Source organism: Poecile atricapillus, chromosome 18, assembly GCF_030490865.1.
Source record: "Poecile atricapillus isolate bPoeAtr1 chromosome 18, bPoeAtr1.hap1, whole genome shotgun sequence".
NCBI lineage: Eukaryota > Metazoa > Chordata > Aves > Passeriformes > Paridae > Poecile > Poecile atricapillus.
This window is the reverse complement of record NC_081266.1, coordinates 8193843-8219307: the sequence shown is the minus strand read 5'-3', so window position 1 is coordinate 8219307 and position 25465 is coordinate 8193843. Positions and strand designations below refer to the sequence as shown.

The 25465-nt window shown below is 38.9% G+C and overlaps 1 protein-coding gene across 1 annotated transcript in view; it reads left to right on the top strand.

Annotated features, from left to right (window-relative positions):
* The window catches only part of LOC131586073 (1-phosphatidylinositol 4,5-bisphosphate phosphodiesterase zeta-1-like), a 50928-nt gene extending 33358 nt beyond the window's left edge, over positions 1–17570 (top strand). Inside the window, exons 10-13 of the mRNA XM_058852811.1 lie at positions 6052–6224; positions 9120–9252; positions 10796–10945; positions 14375–17570. Coding sequence (XP_058708794.1) covers positions 6052–6224; positions 9120–9252; positions 10796–10945; positions 14375–14460 — 542 coding nt within the window. The 3' untranslated portion in view covers positions 14461–17570. The remainder of the gene's footprint in view (positions 1–6051; positions 6225–9119; positions 9253–10795; positions 10946–14374) is intronic.
* The last annotated feature ends 7895 nt before the right edge of the window (positions 17571–25465 follow it).

The window sequence follows — 25465 nt, the reverse complement described above, 5'->3', positions numbered from 1 at the left end:
AATCCAAAATGAAAGAAAGCCTTGGTGAAAATCATAATAAAAAAATACTTAAATAACCTTTTGAATGTGGCATTTGGAAATGTTCTACATGTACCAAAGCACTCTGCAGGAATGACCAAAACATGCCATAACTTACAGGAGAAAACCATGGTGTTGTAGGTAGAGAATTTTATTTCAGAATATCTCATATGTGCTTTTTGGGGTGTGCATAAATTTATATGCTGCTGTGAAAGTTGTACTTGTATGATGGGTTTTTTACTTTCTGTAGGTTTTATTTTGGACTGTGACACTGAAATGCAGCTTGGCAATTTTGTCACATCTGTTTTGTGGTTCAGTCTTGTGTGCAATAATATGACAAAATATGGTAAAAAATGATGCATGAAAAGAGGAGTGATAAGGAGCTCTCTAACTAGTTCTGATTTTAACCTCTGAAGCAACCAAGGGAAAAGAAACCAACTAATTTTGATCTTGGTATGCCTCACCTGTGGAAATTAAAATGACTCAAACCTGACCCTGCTTGGGTTCTGTGTCAATAACTATATTATTGCTCTCTTCTACTGGTTTTAATAGTCCAGAAATGCCTCCTTAGCAAGTGAAACCTAGAGGACTAATTTTTTTTTTAATGTTTTCCCTTGAATTTCACTGATTTAGTCTTCACAAAGAGTGAAGTGGTACAGCTAATTCAGGTGTAGACACCTGCAAGATAGGTGGGATAATATGATTCAACATCTGAAGCTCTCCAAATGCACTCAACTTTCCTTTGGAATGGCTCCAAATGCTGGGAGTGGTTTTGAATGAAGGTTTTATGTCTCTTCTGCAGAAATGCTTCTACTGCCAGGTTTATGAAAAAGCTCTTGGGCTATTCTGCTTCTTTTTAGGCAGTTTTTGGTGTGTGTCATAGATACTGGAATTTCACTTTAAAGCAAAGAAACATTGAAATTCCATTTTATCAGTTTTTCCAGCTGCCTTCACTGCAGACAACCAATAGAATAGTAAATAATTTATGTGAAGTCTAATAAATTTTAAAGGAAGATGGGAAAAAATTGCAGGAACACAATTGTTTCTGAAGTAGTTGCTGATCTTGTTCTAAAACCTGTCAGTGACTCCAGACTAAAACAGGAGAGGGAAGCTGATAATATTCACTTTTCTGCCAAGAATCACAAGTTAAGTAAATTTTAAAAATTATTTTGGAAACGTTTCAGGTGTAAAATTGGTCAAATGACAACCAAAAATACTCAGACTTACACTGAAGTGTGACTTTCAGACTGACACATTAATTAGACAGCAAAAATCAATTTAGATTTTTAGATCTGATAATTTATCAGAAATGCTTTAGGTACTTTTCCCATGAGAATCTCACAAGAGAGGATCTCTACTTAAACCCTTTGCAGATTTACTTGGACAATGGAGGACTCTTAATCACCTGACATCTCTTTTCCAGTAGGACCACTTGTAATGAAGTAGGAGCAATGTCAGCAGTTATGAACTGTGTGACTGGATTCTTCACATTTCTAATGACAGTGTCTTTAGAGCCACAGTATTAAACTGGCCCAAAGACCATACAAAAAAGACTGACTGCACATTTTAAGGATGTTATGTCATGCAGTTATGCATTTATTCAGCTCTCAGAGGAGCAGTCCCTCTTCCTACGGCAGAATCCCTCACATTGTAAGCCATAAATCAAGCTTCTGTAGAGTGAAAACAACCATTTCAAAATGTGCAGGTGAAAAATGAAGCCAGAAGTTATCATTAAGATTAATACAATTTGGAGTCTGTTAGGGAAGAGAAAAAATACAGTTTTACTGATTTTTTTTTTTTTTTGCCAGGAAGAGAGGTGATACTTTTTATGCCAAAATGTATATTGTCCATATAAGCTTGCTCTGTGTTGTAGGAAAATCAATCATTATATATTTTATTTTGTTTATGGTAGAAAAAAAAGAGTTTTTTTTCTTTATTTTTGGTCTAGTAGACCAAAGTCCTTGCTCATAAAGTTTGTGTGGGGTCTCACCTATTCACAGGTTTATTCTCTTTCACTTTGAAGCTCTTCCCCCCTGTCCTGTTATGCCCCTGTAAATAGTCTCGCTCCATCTTTCCTGGACTTCTGAAATATTTCTGTAAATTTGGGCAGTGATGGATTGAGTGCAGCTGTGACCTGCATGTGAGAAGAAAGCCTAGACAGTCTGTGCCCAGCTTGGAGTGCTGGTGTGGAATGAAAGCAGTGGCTTCAAATCCAATCACATTGATCATCTCATAACCAATGGCAACATTCCAGAGCATTAGGATACGCTCCTGTTTGCAATAGCATTTCCCAGGCTGGGTGGAATTCAGCTCAGATTTGGGATATCTGAGGCACAGATTTTCGTTGCATTCATTGTGAGTGGCCCACTTTAAGAGCACAGACAACTGGAAAGAGCTGAGAGCAAGACAAGAAGGCTGATAGAAGTGTGATCTATTACATCTCTTTAGATTCAAATGAGTGAGGTAAACCATGGGGATAGGAACATTGGCACTGTGAGTGCTTTCTGAATATGAGTTTTTTTGAAAGGGTGTAAAATTGATACATTTTGAGATGCATTTTTAAATGGCATAAAATGCAATTAAGTAACTCATTTCAAGAAAAAATGGTGACAAATGTGTCCTTATCTATTTTAAAATCTTCCCATTTAAATGGGAAAATGCATTAAACCTTATGGTTGTGATGTAGCTGATAGAACCAGGAAGCGAAGAACAAAAAATAAAAAATTACAATTTAAAAGTCCCACTGGGAATATTAATGAGAGGCAGGATCAAAAGATGTGCAGTTTTCCTCAATGCCTTCAAATCACAGTCACAATTCTCATTTTGGTTTTACAAAGCTTTTGCTTTTAGTCCACAAATCAATTATGTCTTGAATGGTGGCACCTATCGAAGGTGCTGTGTATGAATATTTAGAGTGTCTTTAGTTCTGCAATTAGTGGTGGAACTGACTTCAGTTAACTGCTTGTGATACAGAGGTTTGGGGTCAAAAATAATATTCTTCTGTGTATTATGGATTGGCTCATTTTTTGGAGCTAGTCTATTTCCTAACCTCAGTTTGCCATATGAAGTTATTTACATCTGGGGCTTACTGGGACTGCCATGGCAGCTTTGGTACTTTGCAAGATGATTTGAGTATTCAGTACTCTGATCTGAAGGGGATTTAGCCTCATGGTTCTAGGAATAGTTAAATCTGTTTTAGGTGCAGGAATCACAGTGAAGAATTGCTTTGCTCAGGTTGTTCCCCAAGCCCATGTTTTGCTGTGCTGCTTTGATTTTGATGTCAATATTAAAATTCTTCTGGTGCTTAATGAAAGGACTGAGGAGAAAATTTAACGTACACAGTGTTAAACTTCAGATGCCTTTACTTCCCCATGAAAACCATGCATTAAGAGTATGTACTGCTCAGATGGTTTCATTGCAAGCTCATTTGGGTTTCTTTCCAAAATAAACTGTCAGTTTAAATCTCTCTTCATACATGCATTATATTTATACTGTTTCATAAAACAAAAGTACAAAGAATATTATTGAACAGTTCTGCTCTTGAATTCACCAAAGCTAAAATGAAACACTGGGTAGAAGTTCAGGATTGTTTGCAGAAAGATATTGCTCAGCTCAAGCTGCTGGGCATAGCTTTTAGTTTATGATCCTTGCCATTTCTCAAGAAGTGTTAGGGCTATACTGCACCTGATTAAAAAGAAAAATTGTACATCAATGCACCATAAAGTAGTGCCCTGGGAGGCTCCAAGCAGCTATGAGCCCTGTAAACAGTTTTAGTAGAGGTTTGCATCTCAGAGAATATGACACAAAATCTCACATTTGCTTAATCACCTTAAAACTTGCAATACAAAGAAACCAGTAAGTAAATTAAAACTACTGTTCCATGCGTTTTTTAACTTGTTCTTAAGGTCAAATTAAATTAAGTGAAAACACAGTGCTGATGTTTAGAGATATCAACCCATAATAACATTGCCCTTCACTTGTGTTGCAAAAGTAATTTTCCTAATGTGATAAAATATAAAGTATTCTCGTTTGCTTGTTGCTGCTGTTACATCAGATTTTCCTGCTTAGTCGCCTATAAAGCTTGGTAAATTTAGCAATAGTCTCATTATGTGCAATCATGTAATTTGGTTCATCATGTGGAAGCTGCTATTTGAAGCTGACTGTTCGATGTGCCTAATTTCAGTTGCACTTTTAAACCCACGTATCCTGAAAGTGTGGCCTAGGACTCACCTGAGGACTGAGAGATCCTGGCTTATCTGTAGTTCAGACTTCCAGGGGCCACAGGGTTGCAGCTCCTGTAGCATCCTCTGCACAGCTTGATTCAGTGCATTAAAATATACAAGCATCATATAGCACCAAATTTGGGGCTGTTTCTGGATGATGGGTTGAGTCATAAAGAGAAAATTTTGAACCGCTGCCAAAACCATACCAAGAAAATACCAACCCTGTTTAAAAAAGGCAATGGTGGGCAATGGGCAATATGAACACTCTGAAGTTTGGTTTCTGTTGTTAAAGGTAAAACAAAATTCCTGTGTATATTAACATAAAATCATGTCTTTACATTAACACTTAGATCAAAGCAGGAGTGCATGTTGTGTTTTGTTTTGGAGGCTTTTTTTGTTTGTTTGAGGTTTTTCTAGACAGGGTTTCCAGTTATTCCTACTTGCTGCATGTTGGTTCATGATGCAGAGCAATTTTAGCTAGCACAGATGGGATTCCTTTCAGATTAAACAGATGATGCACTCTGGGAGCACTTCATATATTCCACCCATTAATTGGTTTTGAGACTACGGAACCAGAGCTCTTCAGAAGTAACCCCACCAAAAACATGTGTTTATATATCATATTATAAATATCAGGTCCATTGTACCAGCTGCTTCATTCCTATTTGTGTTGTTTGCTTCAGAATATTTTAAAATGATCATCAAAGCAGTGAAGGAATGAGTAATGTTTGCAGTGAAAACAATTTTGTGTGTTTTCCACTTGCAATAAGGATTTTTGCATTATGTCAAATGTTCATTCAACACATTCATATTATCTCCCAGGAAAATGTAATAAGGTCCTCTTTATGAATTATTATGAGTCACTTGAACTGCTTAAAATCTTCTTTTTTCATTCCTACCTAACCATCCTTTTAAGTAAATGACTTCTTATCATTCTCTGTTTAACACATGTCATGGGTTCATAATGTCATAATTCATTGCTGATTTGACTTCTGCATTTTCTATTTGGAATGTGACAAGAAGCTCCAATGCACTGGAATAGGGGGAAATTTCATTAAACAGGTCTATTTCAATGTTGGCTTTATCTCATGAATTACAATATCCTGTTGATGAGAAGTGTGATATTTTATTATTGGTGCTGCAGCAAACTGAAAATGTTTTGAACTGCCAAGGAAAGGAAAAAATCTGTCAGGTGTATTCTTAGAATAATCACCAGTACCTGAGGATTAAGCTCCAAGAGAGTGTGTGCTCACATAAATTTAAGAACACTTTTAAAATTGCTTCTAGTTCTATAAATTTATATGTATTTTCACTGAGTATTCTAACTAAACTAAAGCTTCTTAATCTTCTGGGTGAGATGTTTTTGTGATGAATTCTGCACCATAACTAAGGTTAGATACAATCCTGAGGTTTTGACTTCTGCACCAGATCTTTGATAGCAGGTTTGGAGTGCAGGGTCTTGCTGCTGTAGAGAAACTAGGATGTGAATTCAGTTCTTGCAGAGAGAAGGATCTCTTATTTCATATTCTCCAAGGTCTAATTTAGAAAGAAAAGGGAAGAGAGGTATAGCAATGTAAAAAAGATCTATAGATTAGTTCTTAAAACAGGGTGCAGTTCTAAAGAGTGTACTGTTTTTGTGCACAAATAATCCGTTATTGAGTATCACTTAATTTAAGGGAAATAACAGGATCCTACATATGAATTGAAAGATGTAGATATCTTAAGCTCATTTGAAATTTTTTTTAACATTTTTTTTATAAAATGTTATCAAATCTAATTCACTAAAATCAATACTGATATAATTTTACAGTGGCCTTAAACTTCCAAACACCGGGAACAGAAATGGAATTGCAAGATGGAAAATTCCTGGACAATGGTGGTTGTGGCTATGTGCTGAAACCTGTATTCTTGAGGGATCGCAATACCACATTTACAACCCGAAATGTGGGAGGATACAGCAAACCAATGTCTCTGTCAATAAGGGTAAGATGACTGAAGTGTTGTTTTGTTCCATGAAAATGGGAAAGCAAATTTTATGTATTTCAGATGCAATTATTATCTATTTTTTTTCCCCATTTTATTCCTATTCCTGTTTGTTGGGAACTAATGTTTTCAACAAGCTGGTAAAACTCTCACAGAGTATCAACTGCTGCTTGGGTGCTTTCCCATCTGTATTTCACTTATGCTTGCTAAAAATATGTAGGGGTTCAGAGCCTCCAGGAGACTGTAAAAATACATGATTTTTAATGATGCTGTACAAATAAATATAAATAATGTAGCTGCAAAAGGAGCCAGACAATTGTGCATGTGGAAGCTGAACTGAAAACACAGAATTCAAATGTGCACTTCGGGTGTTATTTCTTTCACTATCAATAATACCACGTGTACTATTATAATGTTAATTGACAAATGGAAATTTTTAAAGATAAGATAGGAAGCTTCATGCTTCTTTTAAGTCTCATTATCTTTCTATGCATATATAAAAGACTATTTATAATCCTTAAATGGTATAAATAAGGGTGAAAGGAGGGATGAATTAATAAGTCTTTGAATTATTTCTACTTCTCCCAAATTATAATGTGATTGACTTCCCAAAAATACTTGAAATGCATGCCATTTACAAATAAATGATTAGATAAGGCCTTTATTTTGAGGTCAAGTAGATTTGTTATAATTGTTCACTAATTAGAAAAGTCCCTTTTCCCAATGAAAAGGTAATATTTCTGATTACACAGAATACCACTTGCATAAATGCTATTTAATTAGCATATAATTAGTGTGTAATTGCTATTTTGTTTCTTTCAGAGTAATAAATAGCAGAGATAAAACAATAGTTAGTGACAATTATAAAATACTTACATAATGCACGCACCTAATCAAGAACATTCTAGTGTCCTGACAGTGAGCATACCAATTGTGAATAGACATTGCTGGATGATTTCAGGCAGCCAGGCAAATACATCACTTATTTTAGCCCTAATTTGTATGAAGCTGGAATTAGGATGAGGAGAAACCCTGAATTGTAATGCAGGAGACAGGCAAAACCATTGTCAATGCAGAGGAAGTGTCTGAGTTTGGAAGGAGCTGGAGAAGAGAAAGGCTGTGTTTAAGATTGAGGACTTTAGACTGAGACTTCAGGCTGGATAGTGCGGGCTGCAGAGAGGCAATGGCATCCCACTGGCTGAGGGAATGAAGGGCACAGAGAGCCCCATTCATAGCCAGCAGCAAAAACCAGGAAATTGTGGTTGAAGACAAAAGCAATTTGGAGCAGGAGTCAAAGGAAAAGCAGCTTCTGCTGAAAAAGTTACTAACCAGATGAATGCAGAAATGACAACAGAAAGCAAAGATAGAAAACATCTAAGGGGCAAATCTCTCTGAACGAATGAATGAATGAACGAATGAAGAATAGAAAAATCACATAGGGCCTGATTTTACTGAATTCCTTATCCTCAACCTAATGTGCCACAATTCCCATCAAGAGGCATAGAGCCTTTGAAGCAGAAATAGGGATGTTCAAGGTGCTTCCTAAATTTTTACATCACTCTGTATGTCTGCTTCACCTTGGATGTCAAAAATTGATTTGATTTATGGCTTTGGGTCACGGTGTGCTTGAAAGAACTCACTCTTTTCCCATGCCAGGGGAGGCTTAGGCTAGGTCTAGCAGTGGGTCATGCAGGCCTTGGCAATGGCCCTCAGGACATGGCAAGGAATCTCCCATGTCCTTAGTGGGCAGCCCATCAGTGATTGCAAAGATTCCTGGTGAAGGCAGCAGCAATTCCTTAGGAAGAAAGAGCATCAGTGTTTGCCAAGCCACTGCTCTTCAGTATTTCAGGCTAGAACTTCTCTTGGGGCAAGGTGCTACAAGCACTGGAAAATATCAAAGCAAAGTGTGGGATTTGTGGGTTTTGATTTTTGGGGTGGTTGACAGGGGAATAAGAATCTCTTATGATGCTTAGGCCTGAGACCAGGGTCAGGAGTCATATCTTTCACCTGTGCTTTCAGGCTTGTATATCTCTCTCAATACATGTTATATACTGATTCCTAAAAGGCTGATTACTGCACAGATGTTGACTCTTTCCTAGCTACCCTGAAATATAGATAAAAAGCAGACAAAGTTGTGACTTTCATAAATCCTGTCTTAGTCTGGGTGCCAGATTACAGGGCAGTCTGAGACAAAATTTCCTGTTTTTGGAAATTTTGGTCAAAACACATCAGGAAGCTCACTGAATGAAGAGTTTTTGTCTAATACTAAGGAACACTGTGCAAGAGATGAGGCACAGGTGAGGCAGTCTGCTACATACCCTGTAGCACAATGCTGATGTCACGGTGGGTCTTGATGCTGATCCACTCCACACAGATTGGAATTCATGAGCTCGATAGCAGAAAATGTAAAAATCACTGTAGGCTGATTCCAATAGGATTATTTTGTACAGTAGCAATATATAATTTTTATGTATAGCTATTGAATAAAAAAACCTGAAAATTATTGTTTAAAATATTATTTCAGTTATTTATTTATCTCTATATTTATTTATTTATAAAGAGGGTGGTGAAACACTGGCACAGGCAGCCCAGAGAGGTTATGTGTATCCCATCCCTCTAACCATTCAAGGTCAGTTTGGACTGGGCTCAGACCAATCTGATCTAGTTAAAACATGCTCCTAAACCACAATGTTTCTAAAAAAGTATATATATATATATAAGTAAATTAGATAGGAAGCACCATATTCTTGATTCCACTGTGCTTATTACACCAGTTTATGACTGGCATATACTTAAAGTAATTTCTTTTGAAAGCTATTTCTATTATGGTGACTATATGGCTGTGGTGAATTAGTTCATTCTTACAGTTATTTCAATATAACTTTAATTTTCCAGCTCATCAGTGGCCATCAGTTACCACGCAGCAGCACGTCAAGGAGCAACAAAGCTAACCCCATGGTACAGATAGAAATCCATGGTGTACCAGAGGATGAAGCAAGAAAGAACTCTAGTATTGTAAGAAGCAATGGTGAGCATCAGTCTGCTTCTCTAGGCTGTGAACAAAGCACAACAACATTTTATAAGGAAACACCAACTTTGCATCCCAAGGAGTTATAGAAAATGCAATTATTTCTCTCTAGACTAGGATTTCCTGGCACAAAATCTGTAGCAGAAGTTCATGCTGTGTGTGCCATTTTTCTAGACTGATAGATTAAGGAAGCACAAACACACAGCTGGGAGCACTCCCCCTTTCTAAAGGAAGGTGGAATTTATTTTTTTTCACACTGCTGTGGGCTCATCCTGGACAGCAGCTCAGCTCCAAAGAGCTGCTTGCTTGTTGTCCTCTAGTTGGATGGGAAGAGGGCTGGAAAGGCCAAAATGAGAAAACCCCCGGGTTGAGAAGAAGACAGTTTGATAGATAAAGCAAAAGCTGCCCACACAAGCAAAGCAAAATAAGGAATTTATTCACCACTTCCCATGGGCAGGCAGGTGTGGAGCCATTCCCAGGGAAACAAGGCTTCATTTTGGAGCTCTGAGGTTACTTGGGAAGACAGACACTGCAATTCTGAATGCCCTCTCTTCCTCCTTCCCCCCAGCTGTGAGCATGACACCATTTGTAAGGAACATCCCCTTGGCCAGCTGGGGTCAGCTGTACCACTTGTGCCTCCTCCCAACTTCCTGGGTACCCCCAGCCCCCTCACTGGGATGGGGAGGCTGCTCTGCAGTGAGAAAGACAGAAATCTCGACACTGTGGAAGCCCTGTTCAGCAATAGCTCAAACACTGGGGTGTAGTCAGTGCTGTTTGAGTCAAAAATCCAAAATGCAGCACCATAGGGGTTGGCATGAAGAAAGTTAACCCTATCCCAGCCTTAACCACTTAACTTAATGACGAGGTTTTCTTAAGAAATTGCTGTAACTTCATCACTCGTCTCATTTAAAGTCTCTGGTAGGAGTAATCCCTTAATTGCTTGACAGGTGAAGTGTGTACTCTTTGTAGCTGTCTGTGAGCACTCCCTTATCTTTATAATACAGATCTTCTTGATGTCTCAGACTACAAGCTTTCTGTGATCTCATTTTGTCTGTGCCTCTGTCTTCTATGCTTCCTTTTTCTTTTTTATAGATAGCTGCTGTTTTAAATCAGCCCCTGAATTTCTTTTCCCTGTATGAACATTGCTAAAGACCAGGGAAACCCCTCCTGTTCCACATTCTCTTTTTGTATTTCTAGTCAAGTGAACGTTTTACTACCTGAATTTATTCATTTCCAACACTGTGAAAGGAGAAACTTTGACAAAAGCATGAAACTGGTATGGCTATAGGAAAATTTAAGCTGAGCAGAAGTTCTTAACCTGACTATCCTTGTCTCATTTTTCTCTCTTTTAAGGGATGACACCAACTATCTTAGGCTTTTGCCCCACTACAGTCAGTGGGAGTTTAGTTATTTGTTTAAATGGGCACAGATACCTAGGGTAAAAGAAACTCTTTACCAGTTCAGACTAGTGATAGCAGCTTAGTTATAGAGTAGAAAAAAAAGAAATCATATTTTAATCCTGTTTCTTTTCTCCTTTAATTAGCTTTGAGCCCTAAATGGAATGAAACATTCTCTTTTAACATCCAAGTTCCAGAACTGGCAATGATACGCTTCTGCGTGCAGAATGAGATTTCTGTGTGTAACAACGAATTCCTTGGCCAGTACACTTTACCTGTGATGAGCCTGAATACAGGTAATATTTTTATGTCAACCACTTATAACAGCTCAAAAAAATCTGCAACATTCCAGGCTTTTTTTGTTACTGTAGCATTGAGAGACTTCAGCACCACCTTTATTTTCTAGAACACGATTTTGTAACAAAATGAATAAATGGCACTCTCTATGTTTGAAATAAACATATTCTCTGAATGCAAATCCGTGATGTTGAAATCAGAACAATATTAATGGCAGGTGATTCTTCCCACTGCAGTGTTCCATTCTAGATGGAAACTGCTCAGGTGGTATTTTAATTCATTGCAAGAAGTGAGACTAGTCAGAGCTGCTATGAAGACAGTGGTTTTGTGCACTTAGATAAGTTCAAAACCCAATACCAAATTAAAACAAAATCAACCACCAAAACCCCCTCAGGTAACCTATCTGCAACTTTTCAGAGTGGAGAACAATGGTTAAAAATAGGGCAAAATATTCATGGTATTTTTCTTGCTGGAGTTTCTTTTGTTAAGCCAGTACAGTTCCTGGAACTTTTGTAATGAAAAGGCTGCTCATAAAGAGCAGACACAGAAGCCAATAGGCCAAGGAGAAAGGCTTATGTAAAATGGCTGTTTACTACACTGGCTTTCCAAAGCCATTTCTGACAAAACAAACAGCTTTTATTAGTGAATAAAGACGGCAAGGCAAAACACTGGAGCTGGCAACAGGCACCACACCTTTTTTATTAAGCTTAACAGGATTTGAAATGGTGCATTTTTTTTCCCTCATGTTTGGAAGTCATAAAGCTGCTTGTGATTCTTAGTTGAGGCTGAGGAGTTATACAAGAAAAATGACATTACTCTTAGAGCTCAGTTGTTTTTCTACAACATGAATTTTTACACTGATAACCTTTTCGTTTCCTTTTATTTGTATACTTCAGGATAATGAAAGAACACTCAACCTAACAATTCACAATATCTGAGACAAATTCAAATATCAGGCACTGCTGCTTACAAGCACTTGCAAAATTATTGATTGAGGTTTTTTTAGATACAAATTTTCAGTGAGGCTTAATGTCTTTATAATTTTGGTTACAAATGAGGGATTCATATTTTGGAAAAGTAAGAGCAGTAGATTTCTGAGGAAACATTTTCAGTGCAATAATTAAAATTCTAGGGAGTGAGTCTAGGTACAAAAATTATAAATGATGCCAAACAAATTGCCCCAATCCCCACTTAACACAATATAAAAAAAGTAATTTGCTATCAGAATGCCCAGAGGCCATAAATAAAATGCTTCTAAGAGGTAAAGTGATAAATAATTTCAAAATTTATTACAATTTATTACATTCATTGCAATGCTTAACATTGAGATCTCTGAAAGCAGGTCTGGAACGATGGTTTTGCTTTAGGTACCCAAGTACTCTCTAAACAGTGAAATAGGAAAATAATGTTCTTGCAGAGGGAGTCACAACAAGCAGAAGACAAGGCAAGAACTGCCTAATATGCTGGAGAGTGAGCATGGATTTCAGTCTTAGTCTTCACCATTCCAATTGCTTAAATCTGTACTACAGGACTGTCCCCAGGTCCCTAGGATTCATATCCCTGAGGTTTCCCTGAGGGCAAGTTGCTTCCAAAAGCTGAGCAGTGCTTACATCTTTTATTTTCTTTGACAGCCAGAGGGGCAAGGTTGTGCCATTTCCTCCCTCCTCTGCATTTTCTTTTGAAAGGATTCAAATCTATATCCACACTGCCTTCCTTTCCCCAGCAGCAGACTCCAACTACCTGTAGACTCCACTGGGGAGGAATGCTCGCTGTCCAGCTGCAGCAGAATTTGATTTTCCATGTAGTGATTATGTAGCTATACTCAGAGGGGCTGAAATTGAGAAAAATTCTCTACCTGGGTGGTTAAAGGCAAATAGGAGGGGGGAGTCCTCTCTTACAGTCCCTGTGCCAATGAATCTGCCATGGTGAATACTAATACAGGACAGGAACTCAATTTTTAACTCTATTATCATGGGATCCAAGAGTAGTTAATTATTTAATGCAAATTGGGGCAATTTCAATAATAAAAAAGAAGTTTTACTTCTCTCAGGAAACTTTGTAGAATCTTCTGTAGGTAGGGGCTAGAACACAAGTCTTCAGAAATTAGTCTTAGTCTTTGAAGTGTATCTTCGGATAAGAAATCAACCAAGCCTTCCACATATTGTGTGCATGCCTTAAAAACTGATCTCAAATGTAAATTGCCTACAACCAGCTTTAATATTTGCTGCCTAGAATCTGAACCTTAAATACCAGAGGAACTTATGTGTAGTGTGACAGAACAAGGGGAAATGGCTCAAGCTGTGCCAGGGAAGGTTCAGTTGGACATCAGGGAGAATTTTGTCACTGGTAGGGTTGTCCATTATTAGAAAGAGCTGCTCAGACAGGAGGTGGAACCACCATCTCTGAAGGTGTTCAAGAAACAATTGGATGTGGCACTCAGTGCCATGCCCTGGTTCACAAGGAGGTGTTCAGTCAAAGGCTGGACTTGATGATCTTAGAGCTCTTTTCCAATCTAAACAATTCTATGATTCTGTATGAAAGAAGCAAGAAATTCCAAACCCAGGTAAATGTGGCTCCCAAAGACTCCACAGGCATCCACACACAGCTAAAGAGGGATTTTGAAAACTGCAGTTCAGAACATGGATACTTCTACAAAACAGACTTACTTAAATAGCTGGAATTATTTACATATATACATAGAAAAAACACAGAATTTTTTTTAACCATAAGTGACATTGTCACTTGTTATTAAATAAGGGACATTTAGTCATATAAAGCAGTACAGGCCGGGATTTTTAAGAAAAAGTTGTTTTGTTTTCTAAGCAGGTAAGTGAATTATGTTTGAAATTGAGAACTATGGCTTTTCCAAATGCTTCAATAACCAGATGAACACGTAGCTTCATGATGGCATGACCTATCTCTGATAAAGTGAATTACTCATATGAAATTAACTTTTTAAGAAGTCATGGTAGAAAGTCTTACACTTCACTTTTTTCTGCCTCAGCTGCACAGTGCATGGCTGCTGCAGCACCGTTCTGTAGGTGCTATCACTGCTGATTCACAAGTTCTTTCATTTGCTCTCAAAACAATGTGTGCAGCACATAACCTGGGATGTTACAATGTAAGTTTGCCCATGTTTAAATATCACTGGGCTGAAAGTCTTCCATTTGAAAAAATATCACATCCTGCAAAACACTGGGCTTTTTCACTCTGACACCAAAAATACCAGAATTGAAATACTATATATATATAAATGAGAAAAACCAGCACAAATGATATTCAGTTCTAGTATAATTTCATTTTATTTTAAAGAGCTACTTACAGAATCATAAATTATGCCTTGTTTGCATTGGTGATCATAAAAACACTCCATCATAATATTTGTGCTTGTGGTTTATACGCTAATAAAGGTGTCATTATATTTACAGGTTACCGTAACATTCCGTTGATATCCAAAGAAGGCATCAAGCTGGAACCTGCATCACTCTTTGTTCATATCTGGTATTATCACTGATGCTCCACAGAAGAAATCATTCTGGAGGATTGCCCCCTGCTCCAATAAAATAACATCTCTGGCTTCGCAACAGCCCCAGTGGCCTGATTCCCAGAGAGGCACATTCACAATGATTTTGTGAAGCCAGAGGGAATATTATGGAGGGGGTATCCCAAATAAGGGCTGCTGTCCTTGGCCCTACTGCTGTTTTTCTGTAGGAGAAGACTGGGTCTGAGAAAACCTAAGGAGCCTTGAGGTGCACAGGTCCATGGGACGTGATGAGAAACATCCACAGGTCCTGAGGAAACTGGCCTGAGCCGCGATCCCTCACTTGGGAAGTCAGGGCAGGTTGGGGAAGTTCCCACTGATGGAAAAAGTGGAAACATAGCCCACATCTGCTATCAAAATCAGCGTTGAGGGAGGTGATTTTACCCTCCTAGTCTGCTCTCAGGAGATCCCACTTGGGAAGTTGCATTTAGCTTTGGGGCCTCCAACACAAGAAAGAGGTTGATCTTTTGGAGAGAGTCTAGAGGAGGGTCATGAAAATGATCAGAGGTGTGGAGCACCTCTGCTGTGAGGAAAGGTTGAGAGAGTTGGAGCTGTTCAGCCTAGAGAAGAAAAGGCTCCAGGGAAACCTTATAGAACCTTCCAGTAGAAGGGTATGTAGCGATTGGAAAAGGGTGGATGGCTTTAAACTGAAAGATTAAACTGTAATTTACATTTAACTGTAAATTAAACTGTAAGTTTAACTGGGTATAAGGAAGAAATTATTTACTGTGAGGGTGGTGAGGCACTGGCACAGGTTTCCAGAGAAGTTGTGGACTCCTCATCCCTGGAAGAGTTCAAAACCAGTAGGATGGGGCTCTGAGCAACCTACAAAGTGTCTCTGGCCATGGCATGGGGTTGGAATGAGATGATCTTTAAAATCCCTTCCAACCCAAGCCATTCTGTGATTCAATTATTCTATGAATGTTTAGAAACAATTAATAAACACTGAATGCTTTTGAATATTTTAAAAATTGAGTTAATGTCAGTTGAAGCTAATTTCAAATTTATGATTAATTATTGAGTGAGAATAATAATCCAATACATATAAGAGATCATGCTAATTTTTTAGGATATAAGCATGTGAAATTGGCATTTTTATTTGTATTGAACAACATCTCTTACCATTGTAGCTTTTCAAGGGGACAGGAAAAATTATACATACAATGTTCCCTTTAAATTTGGAAAAAGTGGGCTCTGACTGAATTATTCCTCTTTAGTGCCCACTGTCATTTTCTTACCTGAAAAAATAGTTTTCAGAAAAAAATTAAAATCATAAAAAAATCATATGCTAGTATTGGTACCTTTCCTTAGCTTAGTCTTGAATGTTCTGCTGCTAAAGCAAGATAAAAAAATTCATGGAGAGTTTGTAAAGAACCATATTCCTCATAGGAGCAGGGAGCTCAGGATACATCTTACCGGGAACTCAGGAAGTTGGAAACACAGTATTCCGAGGAGAACTGGAGAGTTTTAGAAAAATCAAGGGTTGATTATGTGTGTGAAATCTAGGAGGACAACTACTTGCTTAACATCAGTGTAGATCTTACCCATAAGACACAATTTTCCCATCTTCCTTTCAGAACTGAAGCATTGTTGACCTTCCACAGGACTACAGTTACACAACTAATGGCAGATTTGTCACTCAAATATGATTTTTTTTTTAGAAAAGGATGTTTTATCAACAAGTTTCTTTAATATCAAATAATATTGCTTAAGTTTACAGACAGTTCTGATGATAGATTGTAATGCTCTTTTTCTTTATTGTTATTCTAATGCTGTTTCATTAAATGTTGCTCTAAGATGGAAAATCAGGGCATGTGGTAAACAAGTGTTAGAAAATGTCACAGGAAATAACACTGTTAGAAAATTGCATTATAGTTTTAATAAGGAAACTGAGACAGTAGACTAAGAGGAATCTAAAATCAATATTGGAATGTAAGGTCAGGTGATTCCATAACTTTGTAAGCTGGTCTCAGTGTGTTTTCTGTGCTTGAATGACAAGGCACTTGATTTGTCTCCCATGAGACCCTATAGTACAAAAATGTTTGGTGTCCTGATCTTTGTAGTGATGATATTCTGTGTGCCAGCCAATATCCTTTGCATGTGGCGAATATTTTACAGTTTCTCACAGCTCTGAATAGATGAATAATATTAATATCCAAACAGAGTTCCCCTGACCTCCCCTTACTGAGGAGGAGCTTAGTACATCAGTTTGACTAGGGAAAGTATTTTTAGATAAAACCTGATCAAGTCCATTTGTTTGATGCTGAGAAAAACTCCAGCTTATTTTATTTCCTAACACTCCAAGTCCCACTTCAGGAGCTTTATACAACTTTCTATTCTGACGACTGCTGTGGGTGTCCTTTGGGAGAAGAAGGCAATTATCTTCACTTCTGGGATTATTACCCCTCTGTTGACCACTTTTCCACCTGGTAGGACAAATGTCAGATCTGCCCAGTATAAGGGAACTTAAAATTTACAGCAGATCAGACCACAAATCAACACATCTCCTGTGCCTTAAAACTGTGCCCCTGGCCCTGGAAAGGTTTATTTACATGGTCAGTGGGTGTGTGCAAGAGTCTGGCAGTAATGGACAGCTCATTGTGGCTGCTCATATGCCAAATGCTTAAAGAGGTGTTTAAGTGCTTCCTCAAATTAGAGAAAAACAGGGCCCATAATTAGCATCTGTGAACTTAAAGGAACCACTCATGTTCATTATTTAATATATAAATACTCTAAATCTATTCAATGCATGTATTGACTTGAACCCCTTATGCAGCATAGGAGTGCAATGTGGGAAGACTGCTGAACAAATATCTGTGGCATCATGAGCTTAAATAAATCCCCCCTGAAAGCTCACACTCAATATAATCTCTTTATTCATGAACATCAGCTTCTCCCCCCTTCTCTCTTCACACAAATGACCAGTTATATCTGCCTCTTGGATGTCAGAATAAAAAAACAATGATACATATTGTTGACAAATTAATGTCCTGGATTAAATGTGACATTGTATCAAAACTTCTAACATTCTTTAAAAAACCCAAAGTATTGATTGGATAAGATTTAATGTGAAATTTGCTGGACATCTGCAGGGAAATGTATTGTCAGGGAACCATCCCATGGTCCTCTGGTGAACTCATCACATGCAATGATGATAAATTACATCATTACCAGCATTGTTTCAACACCACCAGTGGAATTAATGGGCAAAGAATGAGGCCCCACACACTGAGAATTTAGTATTTTTACTGTACTATTTAATATTAACAAAACCAAGCCCTTCATTGCTGTCATAAGAACTTCTGCATATTGCTACAAGTCCTTAGCACGTGATTCCTTAAACTCACGCTGTCAGGAATCTGTGGCAGGAACATGGTAGCACATTTAAGACAATAGCATTATGAAATGTTAGGATATGTGCTCAGCAGATGACTGCCTATTCTCAAGGGCAACTGAGACAAAATGTACCGTGGGAAATGGGATAAAGAAACATTAGTGAGTGGGCAAATAATTGAATCATCTCGGAGAGCATTTAAATTACACTGTTTCCCAGGGAGTACCACTTTTCTTCATTGAACTGGACACTGCTCAGCTGAATGTTAACAGCTCCCACAAATGTTCCTTTGCTTTTCACAACAAGCTTCAGTACACGGCCTTGGAGCTCTGGGACTCTGTCATATACAATCTGCAATAATATCTAGTGAAATAGAAAAAAAAAATACAAGTTTGTTAATCTATTTGACAGGCAAAGCACTTCAAATAGGATGATGATTAATCCAACTTTGTGATAATTGCTTTAAACTTCCATCCAGAATAGTAAGCTATTAACCATGAGCCAAATTCACTTAACTTAGTGAATTTACCTCAGAAATACATTTGACCTTATCTAGTTTATATAAAGAGATTCTACCTTAGAATCACGAGCTTAAGCTCGTGAAATCTGATTACCATTTTAAAATAAATTTGAAACCTGTCTTGAACAATGCTTGAGAAAAAAAAAAATCAGTATTCATAATTTTCCCTGTGAAAACTGGGAAAGATTGGACCCAGTTGAGCAAATGGAAGTTACTAAATTTAGATATATCTGATACTCCAGATGTGCTGTTGATACTTCTCCAAATAAATGAGATGTTTAAATGGTAGTTTAGCATGTCTTAAACAATTATTAATGTCTATAGATTTAAAATAGCTTTTAAATTACCTTAATATTGTGAGAACACACAGGGATAAAGTATGAAATTATAATGGTGTAGTTTCTGAATTTTAAAAAAACCCCAAATAATCTGGAGCAATAGCCTAACAAGAATAAATTGCACTTAGAACAAATTCCCATGCTTCAGTCCCTGCATTAATCAAAAACTGTTGAGCAAACTGCATGTGGGCTGATAAAAATATGAAGGAAAATGCTCTCAGAGCGGGCCTGAAAGGTAAGTTTGCTTAAGAGAAGCTCATTTAATCTAAAATTTGTATGGCTGGAAATGTTTTTGCTATTTCACTTGCAGTGGAAAAATGCTTTAAATTTTAATCTCTCTATGCCATTTAAAAAGCAAACGTGGCGACATTCTCTCACTTCAGGAGAATGGAAAACTGAAACTGCCTTAAAGTCATTTGCCTGCTTGGATTTTCCATGGAATCTGAATGCAGGCTGTTACCTATGGCACTGCTGAGGAAAAGGAGAGGCAGACTGAGCCCCTCTGGCTTGGACCTCTGTGGGCTGGACTGATAAACCCTCTCTGTATTTCCACTTGCAATTGCATTCATGGAATGGACAGGACACCAGGCGATCCTCACAGAAAGCACCAACAGGACACCAAGAAAGGTCTTACCAGGGGGTTAAAATTGCCTTTTCCATTTAGAAGCCTTTGGAAATAATAGATTGGGATGGCTGTCATGAAATTTGCACCTGGTGCTTTTTGGTTTTCATGTTTACTGTGCCTAATTTGCCAGACTGTCCATGAATTACAGATTCCACAGCTTCTCTTTTCCTCACCAAAATAAAAGTGAGATGATGAAGAAAATCTGAAAAGCAAGGACAGGCACAGTAAGCAGAATATAATTTAGAATAAGTCTGTGATCTGATGCTGAGGTGATGCTAATGCTATCAAAGAAAGCTGCCTTGTTTCTTTGCCAATGTATTAAAGGTACCAGCTGTTGCTTTAAATCACCAAAACCTACACATATCAGCTGTAAATGTTAAGCAACTGAACTGGGGTAATGAGCAACTTTCAATCTTTGGCCAAAAATAGGCTTTCATCTTTGAGCAATGACAGACTTTTGCAGTGCAGGGTAGGTGGTTTTCAAATTCTCCCAGTAAACTGTTTCTAAAATGGTATTGCAAATTCAGCTGGAGTAAGGATTATTATCAGGATGTAGGGACAGAAGAAAGGTCTGGAGAAAGCTGAATAAGGGTGTGGATAAAACAAATGACACGTTCCAGAATTTGGGAACAGTTAAATCCTGAAATGATTGTGCTGTGAGAATATTTGCCTGCCTTTTACACAGACAGATCCGATGGAGGTGAGTTATATGTGGCCATGCAGCAAATCAGTGGGACAGTTAGGGCTGGAATTCAACTATTGCTGGCTGCAAAAAGAGAAACACTGTTGACCTACAGGAGTCTAATGACATTTTAATCACAAATGAGGGACAGTTGCTTCTCCATAGGTAGCCATGGCACAGTTCCTAGATTTGGTAATTAATCCAAGGCAGTTTTGATGCATGGTGCTGGAGGGAGCAGCCGTGGCTCCTGGTGCAGTTCCCCTCCTCCCCTTTCATCAGACTGGCTGGGGCTGCTCTGCCTTCCTTTTCTCTTTACACTGCATTCCACTTTTCTGTGTTCCTTCTCCTCTTCTCTACCACCATTTCTTAATGCAATATAACATTAACTGCTATGAGTGCCACAAATTCCAAAATCCAAACACAGGCACAAGAGAAAAGAAGGATTTGTTTGCTAAAAGCAGCTCCACAACATTTGCTGTAACTCATTTTATTGTCAGCCCTCCTGGACTTTCACATCTTCACTCTCACACCCGAGTAAAAATCAAACATAAAAAGCAGTTTTGCAAGGTTGATAATTTGCTGTAGGCAGTCATAAGCAATAGAAGTACAAAACTAGAATCAAAAATACCCAAGAGAAGCACATTTCAGATTTTTCTCAGTCTGGAACAAAGAAGGAAATTAATATACAGCTTCCTTCCAGCCATTTGGCTTTAATAAAAACTTATGAACTCATAAAAAAGGCTACTACATTTCTGTACACGGTGTTTTGGACAGCAACTAACTTAAGAGACAGCTGACTTATATTTTTAGTAGTTTTGCTTCCCTGGGGCGGCTTCTGCCTCAGTCTACCAGCCTTGGACAAAAAAATGCATCCAGAATGACATCACATATGGAGCAGCAGAGCTGCTAAAGCACAGGCATCGGGTTGGAAGGGGCCAAGTTCAGTGGAACCATATGTCCCCACTGTGATTAGCACTTCCCAGTGAAAAAGATTGAGCATCTGGGAAGAAGGCTCTCCGTTTTGATTAAGGACATTAAAGCTTTCACGGGATTTCTTTTAACAGCAGCGGAATACTCGTGAACCACAATTAAATCTCCTCCCAGTGACTAGTGACTAACTGCAGACGGGATTTTGGATTTCCTTGCATTCAAAGGTTTCTAAGAGCAATTTGAAAGATAATTGTCTTCCAGTGTTGCTGGCTGGCTCTTATCTGTTGTCCATTTTGGATACCTTACAATGAATGTAATGATATAATCATATTATGTTTGTTTGCTTTAAATATCTTTCAAATGTAAAGGAATTTCTTTAGACAGATTAATTAGATTTATTCCACTCTGATAGCGAAAAAAGAAGGAAAGAACAGAAAAAATAAAGCCTAGTTTCTTGTTATTCCACTGCAGTACTGTAGGGAGGGAAATTTGTCTCAGCTGTGAGCAGCAATACTACTCAGGGAGCCTTCTTACAGAACGCTGGAAGTCATCAGTGTAAGCAGGCAACTTTTGTAATTAACAGATGTGGGAAAAGAGAAATATTACAACTCCAGGACTGAGAAACGAAGAGATAAGCACTGAGACTCTGCTGACTAACCTAACCTTCATCATATCTTATCTATGGAACAGGGTGGAGTGGTAATATTTTCCACACCTTCTACTTTATAGCCTGCTGAAAGAGCATTTGTAAATTGCTTTGAGATCTTTAGGAGATTTGTTACATGTAATAATTATAATCTCCAATCCCACCTACTGTTTCAATCTCATCTGCCCTTACAAATGAACACAGTTTATACCACTTCCCATTCTGCCATAAATGCTTCTCCATACAAATGTTTCCTTTCACCCCAGAGGCATGAGCACTTCAGTGGTGTGTGAAAGAATCATATATAGCTGTGAACTAATGGCATTTTAACATGAAAAGAACCTGGCTATTCATTCTTGTGTTATCATTTAGGACAGTGACAGCCAATTTTCAAATGTTAATTTGAATAACAGCATCCATTCAATTAATACTTTTCATGCTATTGTGCATAACTTCATTCAGAACTGCTGGGTTATGGTGCAATGATGCTTGATCTCATTTGGCTAACGTGTAACTGTGGTTATGGGGTAAGACAGGGCACTGTGAAAAATCCAACTGTTTTCCTGAACAGAGAGACATAAAAGACACTGTTTCACTTCTGAGAAAGATGCAAAGCAGACAGTCATCACCATTTGTGGTTCTCCTTATGGTACATTCCTTCTTCTTGGTCACCCTCATTGCAATGGCTCTAAAAATGTTGTATTGTTGTTTTGTTTCAAGAGAGGGCAAAGCAAATAGAACAAATTGCACCTGTGTGGGTTGTAGGTGACCTGCTGGGAAGGAGCTCTGCAGAGAAGGACCTGGGGGTTCTGGTGGACAATATGAGCCTGCAGTGTGCCCTCATGGCCAAAAAGGGACCCTGGGGTGCATCAAGAAAAGCACTGAGAGGAGGTTGAGGGAGGTGACCCTGCCTTTTTACTCAGCCCTAGTGAGGCACATCTGGAGTGCTGTGTTCAGTTCCAAGCTCAGCAGATGAAGAAAAGCAGGGAACCACTGGAGTGAGTCCAGTGAAGGGCTATGGAGATGGTGAGGGGACTGGGGCATGTCTCTCAAGAGAAAACTCTGAGTGAGCTGGGCTCACCCTGGAAAAGAGACAGCTGAGAGGGGACCTCATCCATGTCTGTCAGCATCTGCAGGAAGAGGTCAGGGAATGTACCAGGATCTGCTCCGTGAGGCCCAGAAATGGGACAAGAGGCAACAGGAGGAACAGATACCCAGGAAGCTCCACCTGAATGGGAGGAAGAACTTCCTTGTGCAGTGATTGAGCACTGGAGCAGATTGCCCAGAGAGGCTGTGGAGAATCCCTCAGCAGTGATATCCCAGAACCATCTGGACACAATCCTGTGCCACGTGCTCTGGGATGGCCCTGCTGGAGCTGGGAGGTGGCACCAGATGACCACTGTGGGCCCTTCCAGCCTGACCCATTCCATGATTCCATGAAACAAGAAAGGGTGGAAGAAAGTGAATGGTACTCACAAGTTCATTGTAAGTAGGGTCAGAGCCTCTTGGAGCTGTTCTTGTTTTCCTTCGACTGACCTCATAAGGATCTGGCAGAAGATAAAATTCAGCGTGTGCACTTGGGGCAGAGCCATCTGGGAGGTGCTGGAAAATAAGAAGGTCATAAATATGAGTGTCCATGTTCTAGCAAAGAAAACAAATAAAAAGTACCAAATGAAATCTGTGTTTTTAGCAGACATAAAAACATGTTGCATTTTCAGTATTCAGTATTCCACTGGAGCGCCAGTGGAATAACAAGCATTAGTAGAATTCAGCTTAAAATGGAATCAGGAAAATAAAAAATAAATAACACAAAGACAAGGTAAAATTATCTGTCTTTAATATTTTCATTCTGATGGAAAAAATCCTTAAGCCTCAATCTACTCTAACTCATCTTAATCTGATACAAAGTCTGGCCTTTCCACTTTCCAGAGCAAGGCATAGGAACTGGATTTTAGATGGCAAGCTCCTACTGATTTTAACCCCCAAGTATCTGTGCTGATATTGGGGAGACCGATGGTTTCTAAGGGTGTTTTGTAAAACATATTGCTATAGAAGAGACAGGAGCATTTCCTGCAGCAATATGGGCAGAACAGGATTCTTACAGCAGCCTTTCTGATCTCACCCATCACACAGCTGCAATCTCTAATTTTCCAGTTCAGGTTACTGAATGATATTCCAGATATTCCATCTTATACGGCAGCAACTCGAGATCAGAGACAATCTATTAACCAGGCTCAGTCATCAACACCAGCCAGTGCTGGTGGGTGGAGAATTTTTTGATAACTTCTGAGGAGCTGCAAAGTCATTCCTAAAGCAGATTACAATTACTCAGGAAACACATGATATTACTTGAGGCTTCAAAAGAACACACAAGAAACATAAAAATTAAAAACTACGGAGCAAGCACGTGCCATTTAATGCTTGGCTTATAATTAAATACAAACCCTTGTGTTGGTTACACAGTATACAGTCAGAAAGCACAAAATGGAGTGTATCAAAATATCAATAATTTTGATCATATAATCAGCATTTTAGACAGGAAGTTTGCCTGTCAGCACCCAAGCAATGCAGTGACATGATGCAAATGAGAATACAGGCAAAAAGAAGAGAACTTAAAACATTTGGAGCCAATGAACCCAAAGGATTATACAGGCACTTGCATTTCTATCTCCTGTTGTAGTTTTACACCTGGCTCAGGATGAAGAAATTTCTCAGATTTTGATTATTCACAGTATGTGTCTGGAAATGTGGGGCTTTCTACAGCATTACCAACATCATATCCCTGGGATAGAAGAAACTGCTGTCTCCTAGCAATAAATAATTTCTCTGTTGGGAAGGAAAACAGTGCTTGTGTGTGTGAACAACCAGTTCTTGCACAACAAACCTCTGGTTTTTGTTATCTGAAGTGATCCTTCAAGGCAAATGATGTGGTCTACTGCAAAGCTGATTCTTGCTACCATTAACATCATACAGCATCAAAGGATGCCCCACTCTGTCGTTCTAATTAGGAACGGCGGAAAGAACGACACAGACTCTCAAAGGAGTCAGAACAGGAGAGAATCTCTAGTTTATTGTTACAGCCATGTTATATAGACTAGTTCGTGAAGAGTACAGAAAGGAAACTCTTATTGGTTAGTAAAGTACTACATTACCATCATTGGTCAGTGGGGTTTACCACCCCCTGACCTTCTCCTGCAAGGAAAACACGGGAATCAGAAAACAGCACCTGCAGGCTGTTTTGTGTCTTTGAGGATTGTTTTGAATCCTCCCATGAATTTCCCAGGCTAGCTTCTCAGGCAGGGCTGGCAGGCCATGGGCCTACAGCCTGCTCCAAAGCTAGCCTCCATAACTCACCCTTTCGGTTTAGGAAAAAAAATAAAAAATGTACAGTGTTTGTAACATCCTGCTGGGCCCTTGCAGGAGAGAGAACAAACACGGCACAAGTGGTTTCTTTTGCTAGATATTGGAATGGATATTAATTTGGAATTTTGGTTTATGATGATGTTTAAAGATTGTTTTCCTTGCAAGGATTTGACGGTTGAGTCAAATATCTTTAACTCAGTGAACTAATACAAAACATTGTTAGTCTGTTCAAACTGACAGTCTAACTTGTCAATATAGTAGTTTAAAAGAACACTAAAGTGGTCATGACTTTGTTGCGGTTCACCCCCTGCAAGGCGGGGGGGAACGTGTGCTGGCCGGGGTCTCGAGCCCCGGCATCGTCTCGCGGGGCGGCTCGGGTTCGCAGGAGAAGAACCTGGCAGCACAAGGCTGGCAGAACCCAGCCCGGCGCCTGTAGCACGGTCTGCGCGCGCGCGGGCCACGCTGACGGGCGCGGGGGGAGCGACGTTCGCTCCCCGTCCTCCCCGCCGCTTCCCCGCTGGAGCGCGGGTGAGCGCGGGG